Genomic DNA, 23,248 nt, shown 5'->3' on the forward strand with positions numbered 1-23,248 from the left:
TTCCTCACAATGGTTCTCATGTTATTCAAAACTTACATCACCTAGTCACGAAACAAAGACGTAATCACTTATAAATGTGCTCTTTGCTCTTGTGCTCAGTTCTTGTTCTTTTATATATTCTTAGGTCTTACTCAATATAAATTATCAATGCATTAGAGTCTACTCACTCTCCTATAGATTGCTGAGGGGTGATCTATGTCTGGCTTACAAGGCATCTGCAAACCCCAGACTTATGAATCTCCTACATATTCTTAAGTCAAAGAGTACCAGAAATACAAGGTCTGGGGACTTAAACAGAACAGTTTGGAGACAGATATGTGTCTCAGAGACTGCCAGTGCTACATCCATGTGAAGCTGAGTTCATCTATTACCTAGCTTAAGTGCAAACTAGACCAATGGATGGGGAATAGGACATTTACACCATGTCTGGCAGCCATATCCCTTATAGACAGAGGAAGCTTATACATGCCTGGCTCCCAATGTCCTATTCGGATACAGGACATCATTATCTTTTGGGAAAACTTAGGAAAGACACCCTGGGTAATTAGACTAGTAACAAACTATGAATCTATGAATTATGCAAACTATATTTGTGATGAATATTTAATGACTTTTTCAAGGTGGTCTACTCAGTCACCTTTGCTAAGTGTTCTGATGATGCTACTAATAGGAAAATATAGCTGAACACATAATGCATATTTTTTTCAAAACCAGTATACATATATCTATATATCTATATATGGGTCCCCTACTAATTACCGAAACGCCGATTCGCCGACAAAGAAATTACCGACACCAAACGACCGACAACGCAGTTGACCGACACGCTGGAATCCCGACAGCCGGAAGACCGACAAGGGGAATGTGTAAGCGCGACCTGGTAAGTATGCGATAGTGAGGGATTTAGGAGTAGGGAGCGGACAGGTAAGTGTGCAATAGTGAGGGATGTAGGGTTAGGGTGTGTGATAGGTGAGTGTGCGGTAGTGTCGGAGCTTGGGGTTAGGGGTGAGTAAGTGAGTTAGGGTTAGGGTGCAGGTAGGGAGAGTGTGCGGTAGTGTCGGAGCTTGGGGTTAGGGGTGGGTAAGTGAGTTAGGGTTAGGGTGCAGGTAGGGAGAGTGTGCGGTAGTGTCGGAGCTTGGGGTTAGGGGTGGGTAAGTGAGTTAGGGTTAGGGTGCAGGTAGGTGAAGTGTGCGATAGTGTCGGACCTTAGGGTTAGGGTTTGGGTCAGGGCTAGTGTGTATGCTATGTAGTGTCGCGTGTTGTTTACGTTCCGTGTCGGTGTAATGGTGTTCGGTGTTTTGCGTTGTCGGGTTTTTGTGGTGTCGGTCATCTGGCGTCGGTGAATTTTCCGTCAGGGAATCGTGTCGGTAATTAGTAGTAGACCCAATATATATATATATATATATATATATATATGTATATATATATATATATATATGTATATATATATATATATATATATATATATATATATATATATATATATATATATATATATATATATATATATATATCTACACACACACACCTCCAACATAACACTACTTATAAAATGAATGTAGAGCTCACCTCTAGTACAGATCCACACTCTTAACTCTAGTAGCCGCTCCCCATAATCAGACCCCAGAAATAATAATTCAAGTCCCATTCTTTTCATCAAGTTGAAAGTCAACATTTACTAGGTGGACTCATTTATTTGAATAAAATTCTACTTGGTCTTCATACCTTGTGGCGTGTATGAATACACAAGCAATAGTCAAAACACACAGTTTATGAATGGATAACATCGATCACATTTATTCATATGCACAAAATTCTACCTCAAACAAACACTTTTTTTTCACTTTTTTTCAGGGTAAAAACACTGCCCACACCTGCTACTTATATATACCAACTAAGAAGCCACACAACAGTGACAAAAAGGGAAACATTCCTAAACTCCATTGTCAATATTCTTGCATCTAGAATAAGTCAATTCACAGTTTGACAGAAAAAGCATTCAACAAAAAGTATTTATATTATATCACATCTGTCTCTATATATATATATATATATATATATATATATATATATATATATATATATATATATATATATATGTATATACACACACACACACACACACACACACACACACACACACACACACACACACACACACACATACATATACATACATCTATCTATATATATATATATACAGAGAGAGAGAGAGAGAGAGATATATATATATATAGAGAGATATATATAGATATATATATATATATATATATATATACATATATATATATATATATATATATATATATATATATATATATATATATATATATATATATATATATATATATATATATATATATATATATATATATATATATATATATATATATATATATATATATATATATATATATATCTATCTATATATATATATATATATATATATATATATATATATATATATATATATATATATATATATATATATATATATATATACATATGGACAGAAGCTGCGGTGGTACAGCGGTAGTGTTGTTGCCTCACAGCAAGAAGTTCCCTGTTCAATTCTTGGCTGGAGTGTCTTCTGTGTGGAGTCGGCATGTCCTCCCAGTGGCCTCCAAAAGACATGCATGAATGGGCATGCCTTCACTGAAGGTTGAGTGTCAGGCTGGCAACTCGGCACCATAAAAATCTACTGCCAATTATTAGCGAACTGGAGTTCCACTGTTGAAACCCCTAACCAGGAAAAGACAAGCAACATATATGCATATGGATCTACTTTAGTAGACTGAATTAGCAAAACACTAAAATGAAAATGAACCATGTGACATAATCAAAAGTTCAAAATAATGAAAACTGAAAAAATTGACAGTTGCAAGATCAAACTCTGTTCAATTCTTTCTTTACTGTAGTGTTGCTTTATATTAGTAGTGTCAGTGTCATGCTTTGTACTACATTCCTGGAAAAAGTATGCTGGATGTTAGGTACGATGCACTCGGCAATCTTGGTGCTTTTTTACATTACCTACAAACCTTTAGTAGATTGAATTAGAAAAACACTGAAATGAAAACAAACGACGTGACATAATCAAAGCTTAAAATAATGAAAATTGAAAAAAATCGACAGTTGCAAGATCAAACTCTGTTGAATTCTTTCTTTACTGTAGTGTTGCTTTATATTAGTATTGTCATTGTCATAGTTTGTACTACATACCAGTAAAAAATATGCCGGATATTAGGTACGATGAATCCGGCAATCTTGAAGCTTTTTACATTACCTACAAACCTGAAAAAAGAAAGGAAATATTTATTTGAGAATGATATATGCATCATTTGATAAATAAACAGCTTCATATGTCATATGCCAGTTGGAGATTCTGAATGGAGATTGTGGTATAGTGTGGATTCGGAAATTTACCCTTTTCCCCACTGTAGTGTGATCTAGGAGTTGGCATATTTAATTCGTAAGGTGTGTGGGGGGTGCAGTGTGGCTTGTCCCCCTGCAGAAAGTAAAAAAGTTACATTTTTGTCTTGTACTGTGCTTAAATGCATTATTTGTTATTTTGTTGTTTGGAGTTTCGGTATTGTCAATGTTTGATCTTGTGCTATTTTGATTTTATCATCTCATTCATTTAAATTTCGATTATATGTTGATTTTATCCACTAAAGTAGATCCATTTATATATATATATATATATATATATATATATATATATATATATATATATATATATATATTTAAATATATACATATATCTATATGTATCTATATATCTCTATACATCTATTAATATATCTATATATATATATATATATATATATATATATATATATATATACACACACACACACACACACACACATATACACACACACACACACACACATATATGTATATATACATATTCACACGCACATAGATAGATAGATAGATAGATAGATAGATAGATAGATAGATAGATAGATAGATAGATAGATATAGATAGAAAGAGATACATGCATACACACACACACACACACACACACACACACACACACACACACACACACACACACACACACACACACACATATATACATATACATATAATCCATGACATCATCGAAATTATCTCACTGAGGTGGCTTTTTGTGAAACTGGTAATTAGTCTTGGTTTTGAAATGACACCTTACTGACTACCTGTCAGTAAATTCCTAAGGTACTGCATTTATTTTTGGATAGATTATATTATTTTTTCCAACTTTGCACTCTGCAGGATTGTGGACTTTGCATATACATAGTATAAATGTAGTGGATGCATCTGAAAACAAGACAAGAATGTAAGCGGATGAAATCCAAGCCAGCTAATAATTCACATGAGCACAGTAGCCCCCACCTACATGTATGCTATAGAAAGCAAAATGTCAGTATGCACTACAGAAAATGCAAATTGTATGGTAGTTCTGAGACAAGATAGTGCTGCTATCCATAGTACTATGGCATACAGCTGGTTTCAAAATTATGACTTAATTTTTTTTATAGACCAGGTATAGGGCATAGCATGATATGATGGAATGTTCCTTGTACTTTTCTTATGCCACACTGAGATCTGTAGGACAATTAAAAAACAGAATTCTTTATTTCAGTTGCAAATAGGTGAGCGCTTTCGCAGCCAAAGCCGCTTCATCAGACAAACATAATGTAAAACTGTGATGCTTTTAAATAGGCAGCAGCCAATCATACATCAGACTCAATTAAGAATAAGAATATTTAAAGACAACAGCTCATCCTAATACTTGTCATTAAAAATCGTTAAAAATATTTTAAAAAGGAAACAAGAGAGTAGAAACAATTACGAAAGAAAGAAAATACAACGAGATTTAAATGACTTTTCTAAAGGGAGGGTCTTTGCTTGGCCCAGGGATGAAAGGGCTGATGGCTCACATATTAACAAAAGCCATAATCATCCCAATTCTTCTTATCAGGAGCCAGTTCCATCACTTATGCAGACTGAAGCAAGAACTAATTCTCTAGCCTCAAATACTGGTTCCACCGTAAATCAAGATAATCCACATATTAATTCAGAAACTAATGCTAAGGAGACAGCCCCTACCCAGCGACTCAATTCTACATCAACAGCTTGCGTCAGAGCTAATACAGATACTATACACAACACAGGGCACACTGGAAAGAGTATGTCCAGAATATTGGAACTAATAACCAACTCAATACAATCTTTTAATGCAAACGGACTGTTGGTGAATCCACTCCCCATTCGAAATTTCAGTTTTTACGAATGTCCGCAGGGGAGAGTACATTTAAAAAGAAAGGCGTCTGTGGAAGAAGGGAATCCACTCACACTCAATAAAATGTGACAGAACAGGGATTTACATTAATATGTAATATTTCCAGTAATAGATTGAATCAAATGGAGATGAACGTTTTAAACAAAGGTATGAGTTTCATACCCGCAAACAAAATGACACTTACTGAAAACATTATTGAATTGAAAATGTTTATAAGAAATGTCTCTTTGAAAATGTATTTTAATGGAACAAACAATGCCTGTAATGACATTAATATGTTCAGAAAAGCTAGTTGTTTTATACCTCCTTCAATAGATGTACTTGATGTTTTTGAGAAAGCCTGCATGAATGATATCTATAATATGTATGATGAAAGAAAAAAATACTAAATTTTTTTTTAACCTAAATAAAAATGAAAGATTAGCTCTTGAACAACTATGTCATGATCCCACCCTAAGTATTAGACCAGCTGATAAGGGAGGATCTATGGTGATTATAAACTATGCTTTTTATAGTAATGCTATGAACGTTATGCTTAACAACAATATGGTATATGCTTCTTTAATCACAGAGGAAGTGGAACAATGTATTAATAGAATTTGCAATTGACTTTGTGAATGCTTACAACTAGGACAGATTAACTTAGAACTTTACAACTACTTTTTAGTATCTGAACCTATTATACCCATTATACAGGGTATGCCTAAGATCCACAAACACCCTAGTATACCCCCCATGAGACCTAATAGCACTGAACCCCTATCCATCTACATTGAACAACATCTTAAACCTATATTAGCCAAAAATACAACTATTCTAGAGGATACTGAACATTTCCTCAGAGACTTATATCAACATTTACAAGCTATACCACCTACGCAGGATTGTATTATGGTAACAATGGATGTAGAGTCTCTTTTTACATTCATACCCAATAATCAAGGGATAGTGATGCTAGGGAGCTACCTATTACAAGATGGCACCTATGATCAATATAAGATAGACCTCCTTTGTTCACTGATGGAAATAGTCCTTGACAATAATATCTTCATATTCGAGCAAAACATTTATAGGCAGAGGGATGGCATGGCTATGGGCACATCTTGTGCAAATAGCTACGCCAACCTGGTTATGTCCAAATGGGAGGAGGCATATATTTTAACACAATTTTGAATGGACAAAGTAGTTTTTTATAGGAGATTTGTGGACAACCTGTTCCTCCTTTGGGAAGGTAATTGGGAAGGATTCACTTGCTTTTTGAATACCTTGAATACTAGTACTGACTTTCTTAAATTTTCGGCTAATATCTCTCCTAACTCTATTGAGTTTTTAGATGTTAAAGTTAACAGGAAGACAACAGGTGACTTCACTACTGAAGTCTTCAGAAAAAAAATGCTATAGAAATACCTTTTTCCATAGAGAAAGTATGCATCCTGAGCATGTATTTATTTTTGTTACAGGACAGGCCCTAAGGGTCCCTAGATTAACAGCAGATGAATCTACTATGGATAAGGAGTTTAATGTACTAGAATAAAGATTCCTGGATAGGGGATACAACAAAAAAGAAATCGGGATGGCAATAACTAGTGTATCTGAGACAAGAAAATATAAAGGCAAACCATACTTCTCCGCTCCAGTTTATACATGCAAGTGGAGAGCTAACAGGAATAATGGGATGAGAATACCTATTACGTATGCCAGCAATATCAGGCTCTTGCAGGATTTCTACACTAAACATTGGAACATACTCATATCCAATGAGAGAGTATGCATGTTAGTGGGTGAGACTCCCAGATATACCTATAAAAATAAAAGGTCCCTCAAGACCTCAAGAAGATGTTGTGCCACCCTAGACATGACATAGGTGAATCTACACAACCACCAGCAGGTACATACCCCTGTATGCATGCAATTTCTGTCATTTGATAGACAGTGGGGGAAGCTTTGAACACCCGGACACAGGGAAAAGGATGTGTTTCAAAGCTAATGCCAACTGCAACACTATCAACCTAGTCTTTTTAGCCTATTGCACTCTCTGCCATTCCTTCTATATTGGGATGACAACCCACAGGTTGCAAGATAGGATGAGAGAGCACACTTATGATATATCGAGACAAGCTGACACCAATGCCCTAGCCAAACATTTTACCAAGTAAGGCAATCAACATACTTTTAAATTTATGGATATAGAAGTGGTAAAAATGGGCAACAGAGGGGGGCCTAATAAAAACAAGGTGGAAAATAAAGAACTTGAGTGGATTATAAGGATGAGAGCAAACATAGGGAAAGGACTGAATGACAAGATTTCTATTAAACCTGTCTTGGTCAATAGACCCTTAGCTAGATAGCATATCTATTTGTTATGTTTCTACACCCTTGTTTCCTTTTTAAAATATTTTTAATGATTTTTAATGACAAGTATTAGGATGTTTCATGTTTTAAATGAGCTGTTGTCTTTAAATATTGTTATTCTTAACTGAGTCTGATGTATGATTGGCTGCTGCCTATTTAAAAGCATCACAGTTTTACATTATGTTTGTCTGATGAAGCGGCTTTGGCTGCGAAGGCGCTCACCTATTTGCAACTGAAATAAAGAATTCTGGTTTTTAGAAGCTGTACTCCATTGACTCCATTACTTTTGTTGTGTATGCTTGTTTTACTGGAGGAACGGTTTTCCTACACCATTACATTTGTTGTGCATGCTTGTTTTACTGGAGGAACGGTTTACCTACACCATTACTTTTGTTGTGCACGCTTGTTTTACTGGAGGAACGGTTTACCTACACCATTACTTTTGTTGTGCACGCTTGTTTTACTGGAGGAACGGTTTACCTACACCATTACTTTTGTTGTGCATGCTTGTTTTACTGGAGGAACGGTTTTCCTACACCATTACTTTTGTTGTGTATGCTTGTTTTACTGGAGGAACGGTTTACCTACACCATTACTTTTGTTGTGCACGCTTGTTTTACTGGAGGAACGGTTTTCCTACACCATTACTTTTGTTGTGTATGCTTGTTTTACTGGAGGAACGGTTTTCCTACACCGTTACTTTTGTTGTGTATGCTTGTTTTACTGGAGGAACGGTTTACCTACACTGTTACTTTTGTTGTGTGTATGCTTGTTTTACTGGAGGAACGGTTTACCTACACCATTACTTTTGTTGCGTATGCTTGTTTTACTGGAGGAACGGTTTACCTACACCATTACTTTTGTTGCGTATGCTTGTTTTACTGGAGGAACGGTTTACCTACACCGTTACTTTTGTTGTGTGTATGCTTGTTTTACTGGAGGAACGGTTTACCTACACCATTACTTTTGTTGCGTATGCTTGTTTTACTGGAGGAACGGTTTACCTACACCATTACTTTTGTTGTGTATGCTTGTTTTACTGGAGGAACGGTTTTCCTACACCATTACTTTTGTTGTGCATGCTTGTTTTACTGGAGGAACGGTTTACCTACACCATTACTTTTGTTGCGTATGCTTGTTTTACTGGAGGAACGGTTTACCTACACCATTACTTTTGTTGTGCACGCTTGTTTTACTGGAGGAATGGTTTACCTACACCATTACTTTTGTTGTGCATGCTTGTTTTACTGGAGGAACGGTTTTCCTACACCATTACTTTTGTTGTGCATGCTTGTTTTACTGGAGGAACGGTTTTCCTACACCATTACCTTTGATTTTTGCTGCTTTCTTTATTTAACTCGATAACCAGAAGTTACATTACTGAGCCAGTTCAGTAACTGCTTATTACAAAGCACAGTGAGAAGTATGCATATGTATAGATTCACAGAAACTAATGCAACTACCAAAATCAAAATTTCACAAAGATCAAAATTATATTTATATGAGTCTAATAGTTCATCGGTTCATAGGAAGGTACTTGGCTATTGGCCCTGGGGCCTATCTATATAAGCCTAGCCAAAAAGGTTCCCTGGTTTTCGCCACCCAAGTCAATTATTTTCCTGTGCCTCTGTCGAGCAGTGCTGGAGATGTGATCCCTGGGGTGAATTTTCTATTTCCCATCCAGTTGTCAAGATTTTTCTTAAAGAGGGCCAATGAGGAGCTTTGCTTGACATGAATGGGTAGTTTGTTCCAGAGTATGGGAAGTCTCTGGGACAGGAATCTATCCCTACAGCATGTTCTGTTTATTGTGGTGACAAGGTTTAAGTCCCTGGAGCAAGTGGTTCACAGAAATTAAGATTTCTTTAGGTGTAGCATATCCAACAGCTCTGGGTTTGACATAGCTTTGTATGTTAAGCAGTGATTGCCTCTGAGTAGGCAATATGCGATGGAGTCGAGCTGGAGTTTTTTGAGATGGTCTGAGTATGGCATCTGTTTGAGGCTGGCAATCCTCTTAGTGAGGTATTTGTGTGGCCTTTCCAATTGCTGTACGTGTCTTGTGAGATACATGCCAAATGGGGCATTGTACTCTATAATGAGTCTGATGAGGGATGAGTAGAGAGGAACAATGACCTCCTTTTTTTCTAGAGGAGAACACTTTTGTGATGAGGTGTGCCATGTAGAAAGATTTGCTAACTACTGTGGTGATGTGGTTATCAAAGGAGAGAATACTGTCCCCCTGTGTGCCAATGGCTCTTATCACACTTTTGGTGTTTAGTGAGCTACCACCTATGTGGTAGTTCATGGGTACTGAGTTTTTACCAAAGGGGATGACAATGCACTTCTTGGCATTGAGCTTGACTTTGACACCAAGTATTTGTCTCTGTGAGGCCCTTTTGTAGAATGTCTGCATCATTAGGTGATTCTATTATGGCTCCCAGTTTGCAGTCATCTACAAACTTTGTTAGCCAAAGACCTTCTCTGTTGGCCTGCACTTCAGAGAAGTAGATGCCGAACAGGAGAAGACCCAGGACTGAACCCTGTGGTACTCCACTCGTCATTGGTCTAAAGTCAGATTTGGAGTCGGCTTCTTTTACTGTGTGGGTTCTGTCAGGGAGCCAGTTGGCCACTCATCTTGTGATATAGGGATTTATGCCCAGTTTAGGTAGTTTATCTATAATTCCAGAGTGGGGGATGGTATCAAAAGCCTTGATGAGGTCAACATAGGCTGTGTGCACTACCTTGCCCTCATCTACGGCTCTGGTGACTGCTTCAAAGAAATCAATCAGGATTAGTAGACATGATCTACCTTTTACAAACCCAAACTGAGTGGGGTCCAGGGTTTGGAGGTTACCTATGTCTTTGTTTATAAGCTCCAAGATGATATGTTCCATGGCCTTGCATACCATGCTCATCAGGCTAATGGGGCAGCAGTTTCCAGGGTCTGTGGTGGCACCCCCTTTGTGGAGTGGGATAACCATCGCTGTGTGCCATTCAGTAGGCACATAGCCTGAGGTGAGGCTATGGTTGAACATGGTACTTAGGTGGGGTGCCAGTTTGTTCTGTAGTTCATGCAGTCCACAGGCTGGGATGTTGTCTGGTCCCATGGATGCTGTGTTCTTGGCTTTGGAGAGTGCGGCCTTTACTTGTTCATCTGTGATTACAGGGGCTTTACATTCTTCCGGTATTAAGATGTGCCCTTTGGAGGGTGAGACGGGCGTAAAATTAGCACTGAACCTATCTGCCAGGATGTTGGCAATATCAGTTGGTTCTGTATATTTAGTGCCATTGTGCTGTAGCTCAGAACAGATCTGTGTATTGCCATTGAGATTCTTGGCATAGCTGTAGAATGCTTTGCGGTTGTCTTTGGAATCAATGATGATTTTATTTTCATAACTGTCTTTGGAGGATTTTATGAGGGATCTCAGCCTCTTGTTGAGGCTTAGCAGGGAGTTCCTCCAATCTTGGGATTTTACTCTTTTTTGCAACAGCTTCTTCCTTCTGTTGTAGAGTTTGTTTATGGCAGGAGACTACCAGATTGGCTTCCTCTTTTTGGTTAGAGAACATTCTGGAAATATCCTTTGCATGGCCTAATAATAATCATTATTCTATTGGATATGAAAAGTTCATATTGCACAAGTAAGCTACAATTACAGCCTCTGTGAAATCTGTATAATCATCAAACTTGTTCTAAGAGTTAAAATATGATTTTAGGATGCCTTTATGAGGCCAATAGGATCCTCAGTGCACAATTTCAATGCTAGGTTCAGTCTTACTTGGACAAAGAGGTGGATGAAGCTAATAAATGTGCTGTAAGAGGAAGCATCTGTAGTTTGTGTTATATTATGGAAACAAATGACAAGTTCCCCTTTCTTTGAACTGCAGAAGGAGTCACACTCAAACTAATTTTGGGTTTGTAGATCACCTGATATTGATGAACAAATCACTCGCTGCAAGCATAGTGTCTAAGTGCTGAGAAAGCACATTGTGTATTTCAGTATGCTGACAGGTTTATGAAGTATCAATACTTCTCACGTGTGATTTTAAAGCATCTTTAGTCGACCTTCACATACAGGTGGGAAGTTCTCTCGCTGCTATGGATTAAGATCTGCTCTCAGTTTTATAGAAAGCCAGTTTGCTTTTATTACTCTTAAAATACTATTCTCATGATGAATCTGGCAACATGCACTAACAGAAGGAGCTACAGAGTACATTTAGGTCCTGTGTAGGTCTATGCTGTTAAGTTAAGAGTATATTCAATGCATCACTGTTTTTCTTTTTTTTTTTTGGTGATAGCAGTCACATCCATCTGCATCATAATCACACCAAAGTGATGATTTTGGAAATAATGTGTTGATTTAACCATACTCCTAAATATTTAAAGGGAAAACTGCTGCCCACGGTTTCCATGTTGCATTTAAGAAGTGCTGGTTCCAAGCCATGGCTGTGAATGTCAGCCTTGTAAATTTTTATGTGGTGCAAACAAAAAATGCAGAAGAATTTGCCAGCTGAATATTTTGGAGAGGGGGCAAAGCCCTCCCCAGTCCCCATATATGTCACTGCCTGTTCTATTTTTAGTAATACAATCATATCTGAGGTCAGTGTATCTCAGGGAAAGGGTGCTCATCCCCTTAGTTACATGATAAGAATGTAAGTATTTTTTGTACTAAAATACACCTGATAGGTGACTCTCTAAAAGGCAACATTGAAATACATCAGAATGTGGGTGCCGCACAAAATAAAGCATAATCTTCTTTTTTGTATTCAGACGTTTTTTGTCTAGAATAAGTTAAGGTTTTGTAGTAAAACATTTTGCATTTATATTTATATTGGGTTGAAACATTAATAATATATAACTTTAGGCTGTCTCTTCTCAATGGATAACTAAACATGAAGAGAAATATATGTAGTTTGAGAACAAATCTGAAATTTATAAATTGGAAAATAAAAAAAAATATGATGCTGTATGCAAAGTTATCATTCATTATATATCTTTACCACAGATTCATGCTCATTTGATGGACAGACGTATCAAGACAGAGATGTTTGGAAACCAGAATCTTGTAGGATCTGTGTTTGTGATAGTGGAGAATCAATTTGTGATGACATAACGTGTGAAGATGTAAAATGTGAAAACCCTGAGATCCCATTTGGAGAATGTTGCCAAGTCTGTCCAACTCCCAGACCTGTAAGTAACTATTATTTTGTAAGCTTTAAATACATGTATTTCATATCCTGTCCTGTAAGAATCTTCTGTATGAAATTCATATATTTATATTAAATGTATTCTAAGATTGTTGCACATATTGTGTCAATGAAGGAACTGTATTTTTAGAAATTCTGTAAATGATTATTTTTACTGGTAAGAATTTTATATTCAGTGGCGTATTCTTACACATTAGTTTATTATTTCATATTCCAAAGGCCACTTCTAATATATATATAATGGCTTGCTATTTTGTCTACATTTGTATATTTACTAAAAATGAAGGCTCTTTTCAATAAATTCACATAAGTGTAGTTAAAACTGTATGAAACTGGGAACAACAACAAATGACACATTGCCATGAAAGGGAAGCAACATGTCAGAAGCTGCACTGCAATATTACAATATATTTTGCATGGTAAGCTGTGCCATTGGCATGGAGGGATAAAGCCCTGACTACTGTCCATTTAACTTGAGTTTGAGGAGTGGCTTGGCTTATCTGCTCCAGCTGGGAGAATGGACATGACCATCCTGAGTGGAGAAGGGAGTCATATAATCTCAGGGGACATGTGAGTGGTATGATTTCCATGTTTGAGCCTGGGGAAACAACTATATGTTGTTGCCTGAGAGTGGGCAGGGCTTCCTGCTTGCATTAGCCTCTTACAAATGTTAGGGGCGGGCCATCTCTTATGCCCATTGTGCACTCCACCCTCAAAGTGTTACTAGTCAGTAGGAGGACTAAGGAGCAATAAGTAAATTTCTCCCTTGGTAGCAGCATGGCTGCCCTTGGACACCATACTCTATTCACCAACCAAAAATATTTTCAGAGCAAATCTAAGGGAGGTGGGAGGGTTTGGTAACCCCAGTGATCAATGAGAGACTCTGTAAGCAACTGATTGTCATCTGTATGGGAGCCAAAAAATGCTTCAAAAAATTATTATTCATCCGATATTGGTCAAGATTTTTTTTTTGGTATCGCTATTCAATATCAGCTAAGAAGCTAATCTAGTAATATAGATACATGTTGTTATGCACCTCATTTTAAACCACTCAAACATCTAGTTATACATATAGATACAGATGTTTTTAGATGGCATTTGTGTAATGCATAGTTGCCTAACAAGGTGACACGTATAAATATGTTTTAGACTCTGCTGAATACACATAACATTACATAAGGTCTAGAATATTTTGCTTTCAAGACTTGTAATGTTTTGGGAGTACCACTGAGCCCAGTGAAGACAGTACCCTGATGCATGGGGCTCTAGTTAGACCAAGCCTTCTAAGCTATTTTTCCTTATTGTTGGACATGGATATTGTGCAGTTCGGCTGACAAAAGTAGACTGTGTAGCAAATGTGAACTTAGAAGGTTAAGCTGGATTTTTAGCTTGAAACCAGGTGGAATAACACTGCAATCTGCGTATATATGCAATAGCCTATATAATGTTGTGATTTAGTGGTATCAAATATGGTAGAACAAAGGGACTGCCTAACTACTCACTCTGTGTCAGTCAAATATATTTGGGCACTGCTGCCTACCATGAGAAAATGATAAGGCACAGAAGAAATAGGAAATGCATATGACATCTGAATCGGTGGTCCACTTGACTGAGAGGTAGGAAAGGTGCAATTTAGGTGAGTCCAGGACTGCACTCTTGAAACTAAACTGAAAGGAGAGTCCATAATTTTGATAACTCAGTCAAAGTTCATTCACACAGAGGAAAGTTAGCTGTTACAGAAGGTGTCACATTAAAATATATTGTGATCCAGGGGCTTACACCAATGCCCTGGAAGTTACCAGGAAAAGCAACATGTTTATTTGTAGTAAATAAAAGTGGGCGCTGTATCTTCATACTGAAGTTTTGGGAGTTGCTGTGAAAATGAATCCTGAAGAAATCTACATAGAGCTCAGGAAAAGTAGAGCACTAAACAAACTATCTGAGAAGTGGACATAAAGGACCTGCTGGTGATGATTATTCTGGGAGAAAAGAGGAGTAGTAATACTAGCATGCAAAGTCTTTTGTATTGAAGTATCAGATATTTGGAGACAGGAGCATGTGAAAATGACAGCATTAAAAGGCTGGTGTAAGGGATTTCATGTAACAGTAGCTTCTGTATATATCCCTGGTTTCATTGTCCATTGAGATCAGACCTATTACATTGCAGCTGTTATTAGGGTCAGATTATAAGGGGGGGGGTCATTTTTATAGTAGGATTGGATGAAGCATCAACAAAGAAATCACCCATATACCTCCTATAGCAAAAGATATGTCTAGACTATTTATGCATGTATGTTTAGAGGATGGTAAACTCTTAAACGACAGTGTCACATTTTCTCTTTCAATATATATATGTTTTGATGGTAGCCCTGCTGGCAGATCACTCCTTGCAGAGTTCAGAGCTGGCTCTAAGTGAGAACCCACCTCAAATCTTTTAGAGATTAAATGAGGGTATAAAATATTTTAAGTCCTGAAAAGCTGATTCTGGAATTATCGAATGAGATTAGGGAAGTTAATGTGGTAGGAAATCTGTCAGTAGCCATATTAAGGAAGGATTAAATAAGTGTACCCACCTAAAGTTGAAAGCATTAATGAAGAGAGAACTGAGCAGTTGAGGGTGTAACTCAGAAGGGCAGAAATTTAGTCTGAAAGTATTAGAAACAGAAAAGCAGAAAGGGATAGCAGAATTACAGATGATTGTCATAATCTGAAAAAGGATAGACAAGATATTTTAAAAAAGTACACAGTTATCTATCTGGAAAAACTGAGCTGGCACTAGTCAACATTGACTCCATAAGCAGTACAAATGCTGGCATTAAGGATGATTAACCAAGTGTGTCACTGATATCCAGCATAAAACAAATCAGTCTACATAGTTAATATAAAACAAGAAGGTATATTTCAGGTGCTGCAGCTTTACTTACAAGAATTATTAAAAGACCAGTTGGAAGGGGTACAAGGTTATATGAAGCATTTTCGAGATAAATGTAATTTGTGTAAACAGGCATGTTCGTCAATATATTTTTGCATGGTGGTGGTGGGGATATTGTGTTTTATGGTGTTTCTTTATTGGTAGGCTGGCTAGGATTGGTATCTTATGTAAAAAGGTGGAGGAGGGAGAGTTAAAAGACAAAAAGATTTTGTGTCTGTAAGAATGTGTTACTGAGGTTAGGAAGTGGGGTACTGTGGGAGGTGTGGCAACTGAGGTTATATATAGTGTGATTTAGGAGTGGCTTGATCTTTTGGGCATGGGTAATTATTGTACAATTTATAAGGGTGTGTGAGATTTTCAATAAACTGGTTACAATGGCATATACGGCGTTGTTTTTTGAGTTGGGCAAGAGGTCGTGGACAAATTATAGTGAGTGTAGCAGAACTTGAATATTGAAAAATCATAAAGCCCACTGCAACTGAAGAGGTTCTAGCTCAGGTTATGAAGTTGAAAAATCTAAATGCTCTTAAGTAGATGGCTTGTCTAATGTGCTTTTTAAATTTATGCATGGTGTTATCCAGCAAGATTTTTTATAAGTATGTCATAATTAAAGCAAACATGAAAATCCCAGCCATCATAGAAATCAGCAGCTACAGTGAAGTCATTAAAGAAGAGTAAATCTGGTGTAGAACCAGGGTCCTATTACACCATGATATTATACAAGTGTCAACTATTAAATATTGGAATATGCACTGATTGTCTACAGAAGATGATATGCACATTAACTGATATTAATCAACATGATTCTATTAAGGTCAGAGAACATAAGCCACTATTCAAAAACTATTACATTCTGACTGAATGCTCATCTGTGAGGGGAAGGATTCCTGCTTTGTTCCTTTCCCTAGTTGCAGAAAAAAACTTTAATAAATGAAATCTAAAATATTTATTTTTATTGTACACAATAGTTCTTCCCGTCAACTATAATACATCTCGCTCAGTCCTGGAAATGTTTCAAGTAGATTAGGGACCACACTGTTTTAAGTATTTAGTGATAGACATTAGTAGGAGTAGAATAGAAATTGAAGAGGTCCTTTTAAGGGTCTGCACAGTGATTTTAAGGCTGTTTTTGACAGTTGCAAGCATCTGATAATTTTCCTAGAAAATTTAATTCTGGGCATAAAAATGTTACTAGTTTCAGAATAGTTGTTTTCATGCTATAATGAGGGATATGTGCCTCCTAATACAATAGTAAGAGAATAGGCGACATTTTTACCCCAGTTAATTTGGTACCTTTCTAAGTCTTACTCAAGGGTTGATTAACATTGGGCCTTGTGCCATGTAGAGGCTCCAGGTTAGCTGATGTTAGACAGTACGCACTGATATCACAGCTAATGGTTTGGCTCTTGTGGCAACAAGATGAATGTCGAATACCATGGAAAATAATATAGTTACAAAACTGGTCTCTTTTCTGGTTAGTGTGGACCACTCTAGAAAGAAATAATGAAGTGATAAATGGGGGGGTCCTCACTGAATATGCCAAAGCTATTCAAAAAATGGTTCACAAGTTAAGACTACACAAGGAGATGGAAAGTTTTGCTCCAATCATCTTATTGTCGAAGGAATTTATATAGCAGTATTTCCCTGATCTACAGGGTATGTCAGAAAATTAGTATTAGAAAGAACATAAAAAAGGCAACAGGTTTTGGACAGTCAGAGCTGAAATCCATTCAGGATCTAACTCATAAATTTTAATTATGTAATAAAGGTTTAATACATACTTAAAATTAGAGACTTAATTCAAATCAGCAGATGGGAATGATTGAAGAAGAATTTAATGCATGATGACTTAGCTCAAGCTACAGTGAGTCAAAGAGATTCTCAAGGAAGGACTGACATTAAAGGAGGGTCTAACATTGTCTAAAGATTAAGGTGTTGTGCATTGTTAATATTGTTAAATCTAAGTCAAAGCTTTATAACATGCAAGCAAGGTTTTTGTTGCTAATAGGTCAGAAATGTTTGATATCCAAGATTTGAACTTCTTGGATTCGACCATATGGCCTTTCAACCACATGAAATAGACCCTGCATAATATGTGGCTCTATGAAAATCATTTAACATGGTAGTGCTCCTGGGTCACTCTTAAAAAAGTGGAATTAGTTGCTAAGTGATTTTCCCAGATAGCAAATAAAAATGGGTAAAACAGAACAGAAAAAACAAAAACAAATATTTCAGACAAGAGCTTGTTTAAAATTTGTAGTGCACTATTGGGAATATAAACGTGTATAAAGTATGCTTACATTAAAACACAATAAAAGAAAAAATAGAACTGTTGTAACAGGCAGTAGAACAATTTTCTAGTATGACATTCAAAACCTTATGTAGTGCGGAAATAAGCAAAAGCTAAGGTTTAATGCAAAAAAGAACAAGACAGTATACTTTAATAAAAATACCCACAAAAATTATGTATGGAGAAAAGGAAATGAAAAGTTATAATTCCCACTGATAATCATGCAAAGCAGAGGAGAAAAGCAGAACATATTCCAGAATGATTCTAGGATGGGGATGAATACCTAAGTGAATGGACTAAAGTAGAACTTAAGTCATTTTCTTATATTATGCAATTCTAGGGTCATGTCTAGAAAATTGTGTCCAGTGGCCATACACCAAACCTGAGCTAAAGTTTAGAATAGGGTATTCAAAAAAGCATTATGTAAATGCTGACCTAAATGGATTGAAGGGCATAATTTTAAAGAATGAATCCTTAGTGCCTTTTATATGCATTATTAGAAAAGAGATACGAGAGAAAGAGATGGGGGTGGTATATGATATGAATTCACTGAATTGTCTAGCGACAAATCAAAGAAAAGAAGTAAAAATGACAGATGAGAGGCAATGTGATCATAGGTAGGTCTTTGGTGAGGCAAGATATACAGCTATCTATTTTTCCCTTCTACCCCTGGTCTAGGTGAAGCAGTTATTACAAGTTGATGGATGGATGAATGGATGGATGGAATTAGTAGTTTGCAAAACTCAGGTTTCCTTGTCATCCTGCACACCTTATTTGGTATCATTATGTTTAGTTATGCATGGGACCTTCAGCGGTTCAGTTTTCACTCATACACCAGTGTCTATACATCTCCTTCAGCTGTATGATCTTCCAAGGAATACTTGACATCCCCCTACACCTTTGTGAAGAACTCAAAAGTATATCTTTGTCCTTATATCTATATTATGATTTTAGTCCAAGTTAAATTGAGCAGTCTGATTCAGCAACACCCATCCCCCCACTTCTTCAGAAATCTGTTTTGCCAATAACTAGACCACTCAGCCTACACTGCTTACTAAATCATGGAGGCTTTGTTTTGCCTCCTCCCATTCTCAAACTCTTATGATTCCTCTCTGTAGTTTTGTCTAACTACAATAACTGGGTATATTGGATAAAATGCTGCCTGTTCTTAATTAGTCTATGCCACATTACTGAGTAATATCTTTTTAAAAAAATGGCAGGTATATATTTATGATAGAGTCTATAACTGGACATATTTCCCTCTTATAAAGTAATTTATCAAGCAGCATTTATTTCATGTAGGCTGCAGCCACAAAATAAATAAGTAATAATAATACAAGTAATACAGTAAAACACTGATAAATACCTTAGGGATGAGGGGTACTCTGTTATTATAAAGGGTCCCAGGAAGCTCTCCAGAACATTTTTTTAATTGGCTTGAACACCTCCTAAATAAGTGCACTGAGCTGCATTCGCAAAACTACCTTGAGAGGTACAGTGGTAAAAAGACCTGAGCAAACAGGACAAAAACCTAGCCACAGGGAATATTAGTAGTACCACAATGGATGACTGCAGTTCATGAGGAGGCTGGTAGGGTAGTAGAAATTCCTTTAAATGAGTAGGACCCTGAACATCATCACAAGAATTTTTAAAGTGGTTCTAGGCTCAGAAGGGAAACAGTAGTGAGAGGGAAAGATAGGTGTTTTGACACCCATGTCTCTAATAGAAACTGACAGCCTGTAAATGGTTCCTCTCCCAGGCCACTGCTTGTAATTGCTTCATTCCCATAGGCCTGCTTACACTACCAAGGGTATCAGACTTTCTCAGAAACTTAAGATGTATGGCAAGGCTTAAAAAGGTCCCAGTTGTCTTTAGCCTCCCACACATATGGACATATGAGGTATAAGGTTTGCTATACTTCAAGGCCCAGTGTGAAGCCTCAGAAGCCTCACTTTAGAGTTATTTTACAAATTGTAACTTGTATAGCTCAAAGTTTAAGATCTACAGGTAAAACATACTGCAATAGTTCAAACAGGGAACAACAGAGTTTGGAACAATCATTGTAAGGTCCTCTGATTGAGTAAGGTTCTTAAGATAGGGATTCCTCTGATCATGATAAGGCCAGATGGCAATAAACAACTGCTACTGAAATGGTGCTGAATGTCAAGGATGGGTATGAGATTCAGGATCTTGAAAAAAAAAACATTAAACTCTGACCTCTGTACTCGGTGTTAAAAGCCCAAGTGTCAGTCATGGGCAGGCCAAGTTCCATCCTGTTTATAGGTGAGTATAGTATCTGCACAATTCTCTACAGGATCCAATACTCCTTATGCTCTTTGGAGAAGGAGACATACAGCTTGTGTTGTCAGCATAGCTATGGCATTTACAAGGCGTTCCATCACAACAGAGGACAAGGTTGTCATAGTTTTATACATATTTACTAGGCTAATGATCTGTGGGGATTTTTAGGAGCCTAGCCATACATTCCTATGAAGTTTTTTTTCTCTTATATGTAAAATAAAAATATTCATACTTAAAAATTTTTCACATTTTCAAAAAACACTGAACCCAATATACAGCCCTGCTGTACTCCTCAACTGAGGGAACAGAAAGGAAGACAATAACCGAGAGAATAAATACAAGAGATACCCCAACACTGCCCTCTAAATGTGCCCTGAAAGGAAGGGGGGGAATTCAGTCAAAGACTTAACACACTAATAGCATTAGTTACTTGGTTAAGATTTCTATTTAATGTAGTAATAATGTGCATATTTATTAATACTATAGTCAAACATGTTTGATAATAATGTACTAAATAAGATGCTACAGAAAATTTTTCATTGTTTTGGGTAGAGTACCCTTCTGCAAAACAGAAACATAATTAAACAAGTCAACAGGCACACTGCCCTGGGGACATCCATTTCTAACTTAAAGTTCTGGCTCAGTGTGGCCATTTGTACTGCTGGTAACCCAAGATAACTTAGCTCACTATAGGATAATGTAAGGTTGGAAGCATGTGCTTCAAGTGAGACAGCTTGAGACCAGTTCTTCATTATTAGGATGAAGGTGATTAATTAGATATTGTAGTTATTGCCTGTTATAAACAAGTAATGGATCACTGTGTAGTGGTACGCATGCGCTATCAACAAAAGGAGTCCATTCTGCTAAATGTGTAAACTGAAGCATGCATCATAGTGCACCAACCTGTCAACAATGCATGCTGGTGCTGACTGCTGCAGAAAAATTAAGATATGATTCGTCAAGTGTTCGATCATCCCAGCCACACTGTCTCATGTCCCTATAGTAGAATAAAGGAGGAGGGACTAAGAGGCAATAATAGTCTGTTAAGGAACCTGGTAATGTAAAGTAACTCTTAAACTGCATGCTGCTAGACTACATGGTCTGATGCACTTATCACAACCATTCCAGATTTGTAACACTACCTCCAATGGAAACATTCTTGAAAATGTTTTAACATCAACTGTATTATATTTGTTTCTATTTTAGTCAGTTTGTTTTCTTTGTTATTATTCACTTATAAGTAGTAGGTCTGAAAACAAAATATGTAATACATTTTTTTTATATTCAGTCTCTGCCTTGGTAAACCATTCCCACATGCACAACTTGGTGATTAGAGTAACGTGTTGCACACAAGCTACATTCAAATCATCCTTTTTAACTTGCAGAGCACTGTTTACATCTTCTTTGGTAACTGTGCAGTAGTAAAAGCCTTTGTATGACTTGCATTTTGTTTTTTTTCTTTGCATTTGGTAGTGTTATGAGCAGGTCCTATAGTTTGTGGACCAGAAAAAGAAAGTGATAAATGAGTACAAGGTACACCAAAGTAGACTGTTTTGCATTTTGCATAAAACTAATGACATTTTTGGCATTTTTGCATAAAAATAATGTTTTTCTTTATTTTTCTCTTTTAGACAACAATTATTGACCCACCACCAAGACCTGAAATAGGGCCACCTGTAAGTATTTTTTGTTATGCAACATGATATAAACTACGCAATGCTATGAAGTACATTATCTTCAGTCTAAGCTCTGTCTATTTCATAGTATCATTCATGCTATTCGATTGACTAGTACAGAGAATGTCAAGAAGATCAGTGCTAAGATTTCTATTTCATAATACTGAGGTCTGGAATTTTCTCTTTATATCTGGTTATTTGTAAGTGTAGAGTTCAAACATTTTCCCCATCTCAATGTGGGTTTTCTTAGGGTAGTCTAGTCTACTTCATAAACATTCTGGCTGAATTAACTACTCAGACCTCTCCACATATTGGTTGCAGACTTCTGTCCAAATGCAGTGACTCTGCTCATTTGCTTACTACTAGATGAGAGCTAGCGCTGTCATCTAGGTAGCCATCTAATAGAGCTAGCGCTGTCATCTAGGTAGCCATCTAATAGTTTTGTTGTGCTAGCCTTACCATTCCCATAAGCATGCCCACAAGGTCAGCAGTGATACGCGTGTGGTGTGACAGTCTGAATGTTTGTCATAGCCTCTCCCCATTTGAAAGAGATGTCTCAGGCCATCACTGGTCTCCAGTAGGGATGGTTAGCGGAGTACACATTCCAGAACAAATGTCCACCTCCCACCCCATGTAGGTTAGCCTTTTCTCTGAACTCCCTTCCCAGCCTATTCTTCCAGCACTGAGGTGACTAACTGATCATGGGTCAGCATGGCACTGTTCATAGCTTCACCCTTGTATATAACAGAGCCAGCATCTGTCTAAACATAAGTTACACTTACTCTTGTAATTTTGGCCTGGGTCACCATAAATGAAAATGGTCTACAGTGGATCAGTTTGGTTCTCTTGTTACATCTAAGTTAATCTAAATTAAACCTCAGACAAAAGTCAATCTGTACTAGAAGGAAGTCTGATAAATTTCAGTAATAGGAGAGATAAATATTTTTTTCAGCGTTAGACAGGCATCTGCAAAATTTCCCTAAATAAGCAACTGATGATACAAAACAGAATAGAACATAAAATGCAAAACAGAAAAGTTAAAGTTATTCTAATCCCACAAAATCACTGAATATAGGGCATATGGTTCATCAAAACATAAATAAAATATAACAACCTATAGTCAACAACTGTGCTTAATGTGTCAAAGCATAGCAGATCATGAAAGTATATAAATGGGTAAAAAGCTAGATGCAGTCCCCACCAA

General features: G+C 36.8%; 1 protein-coding gene across 1 annotated transcript in view; it reads left to right on the forward strand.

Moving 5' to 3' along the window:
* COL3A1 (collagen type III alpha 1 chain) overlaps positions 1-23,248 on the forward strand; it is a 323,606-nt gene that overhangs the window by 32,415 nt on the left and 267,943 nt on the right. Inside the window, exons 2-3 of the mRNA XM_044075159.1 lie at positions 12,644-12,828; positions 22,000-22,044. Coding sequence (XP_043931094.1) covers positions 12,644-12,828; positions 22,000-22,044 — 230 coding nt within the window. The remainder of the gene's footprint in view (positions 1-12,643; positions 12,829-21,999; positions 22,045-23,248) is intronic.

This window comes from Protopterus annectens, chromosome 6.part0 (genome assembly GCF_019279795.1).
Source record: "Protopterus annectens isolate FY-2018-M chromosome 6.part0, PAN1.0, whole genome shotgun sequence".
Lineage (NCBI taxonomy): Eukaryota > Metazoa > Chordata > Ceratodontiformes > Protopteridae > Protopterus > Protopterus annectens.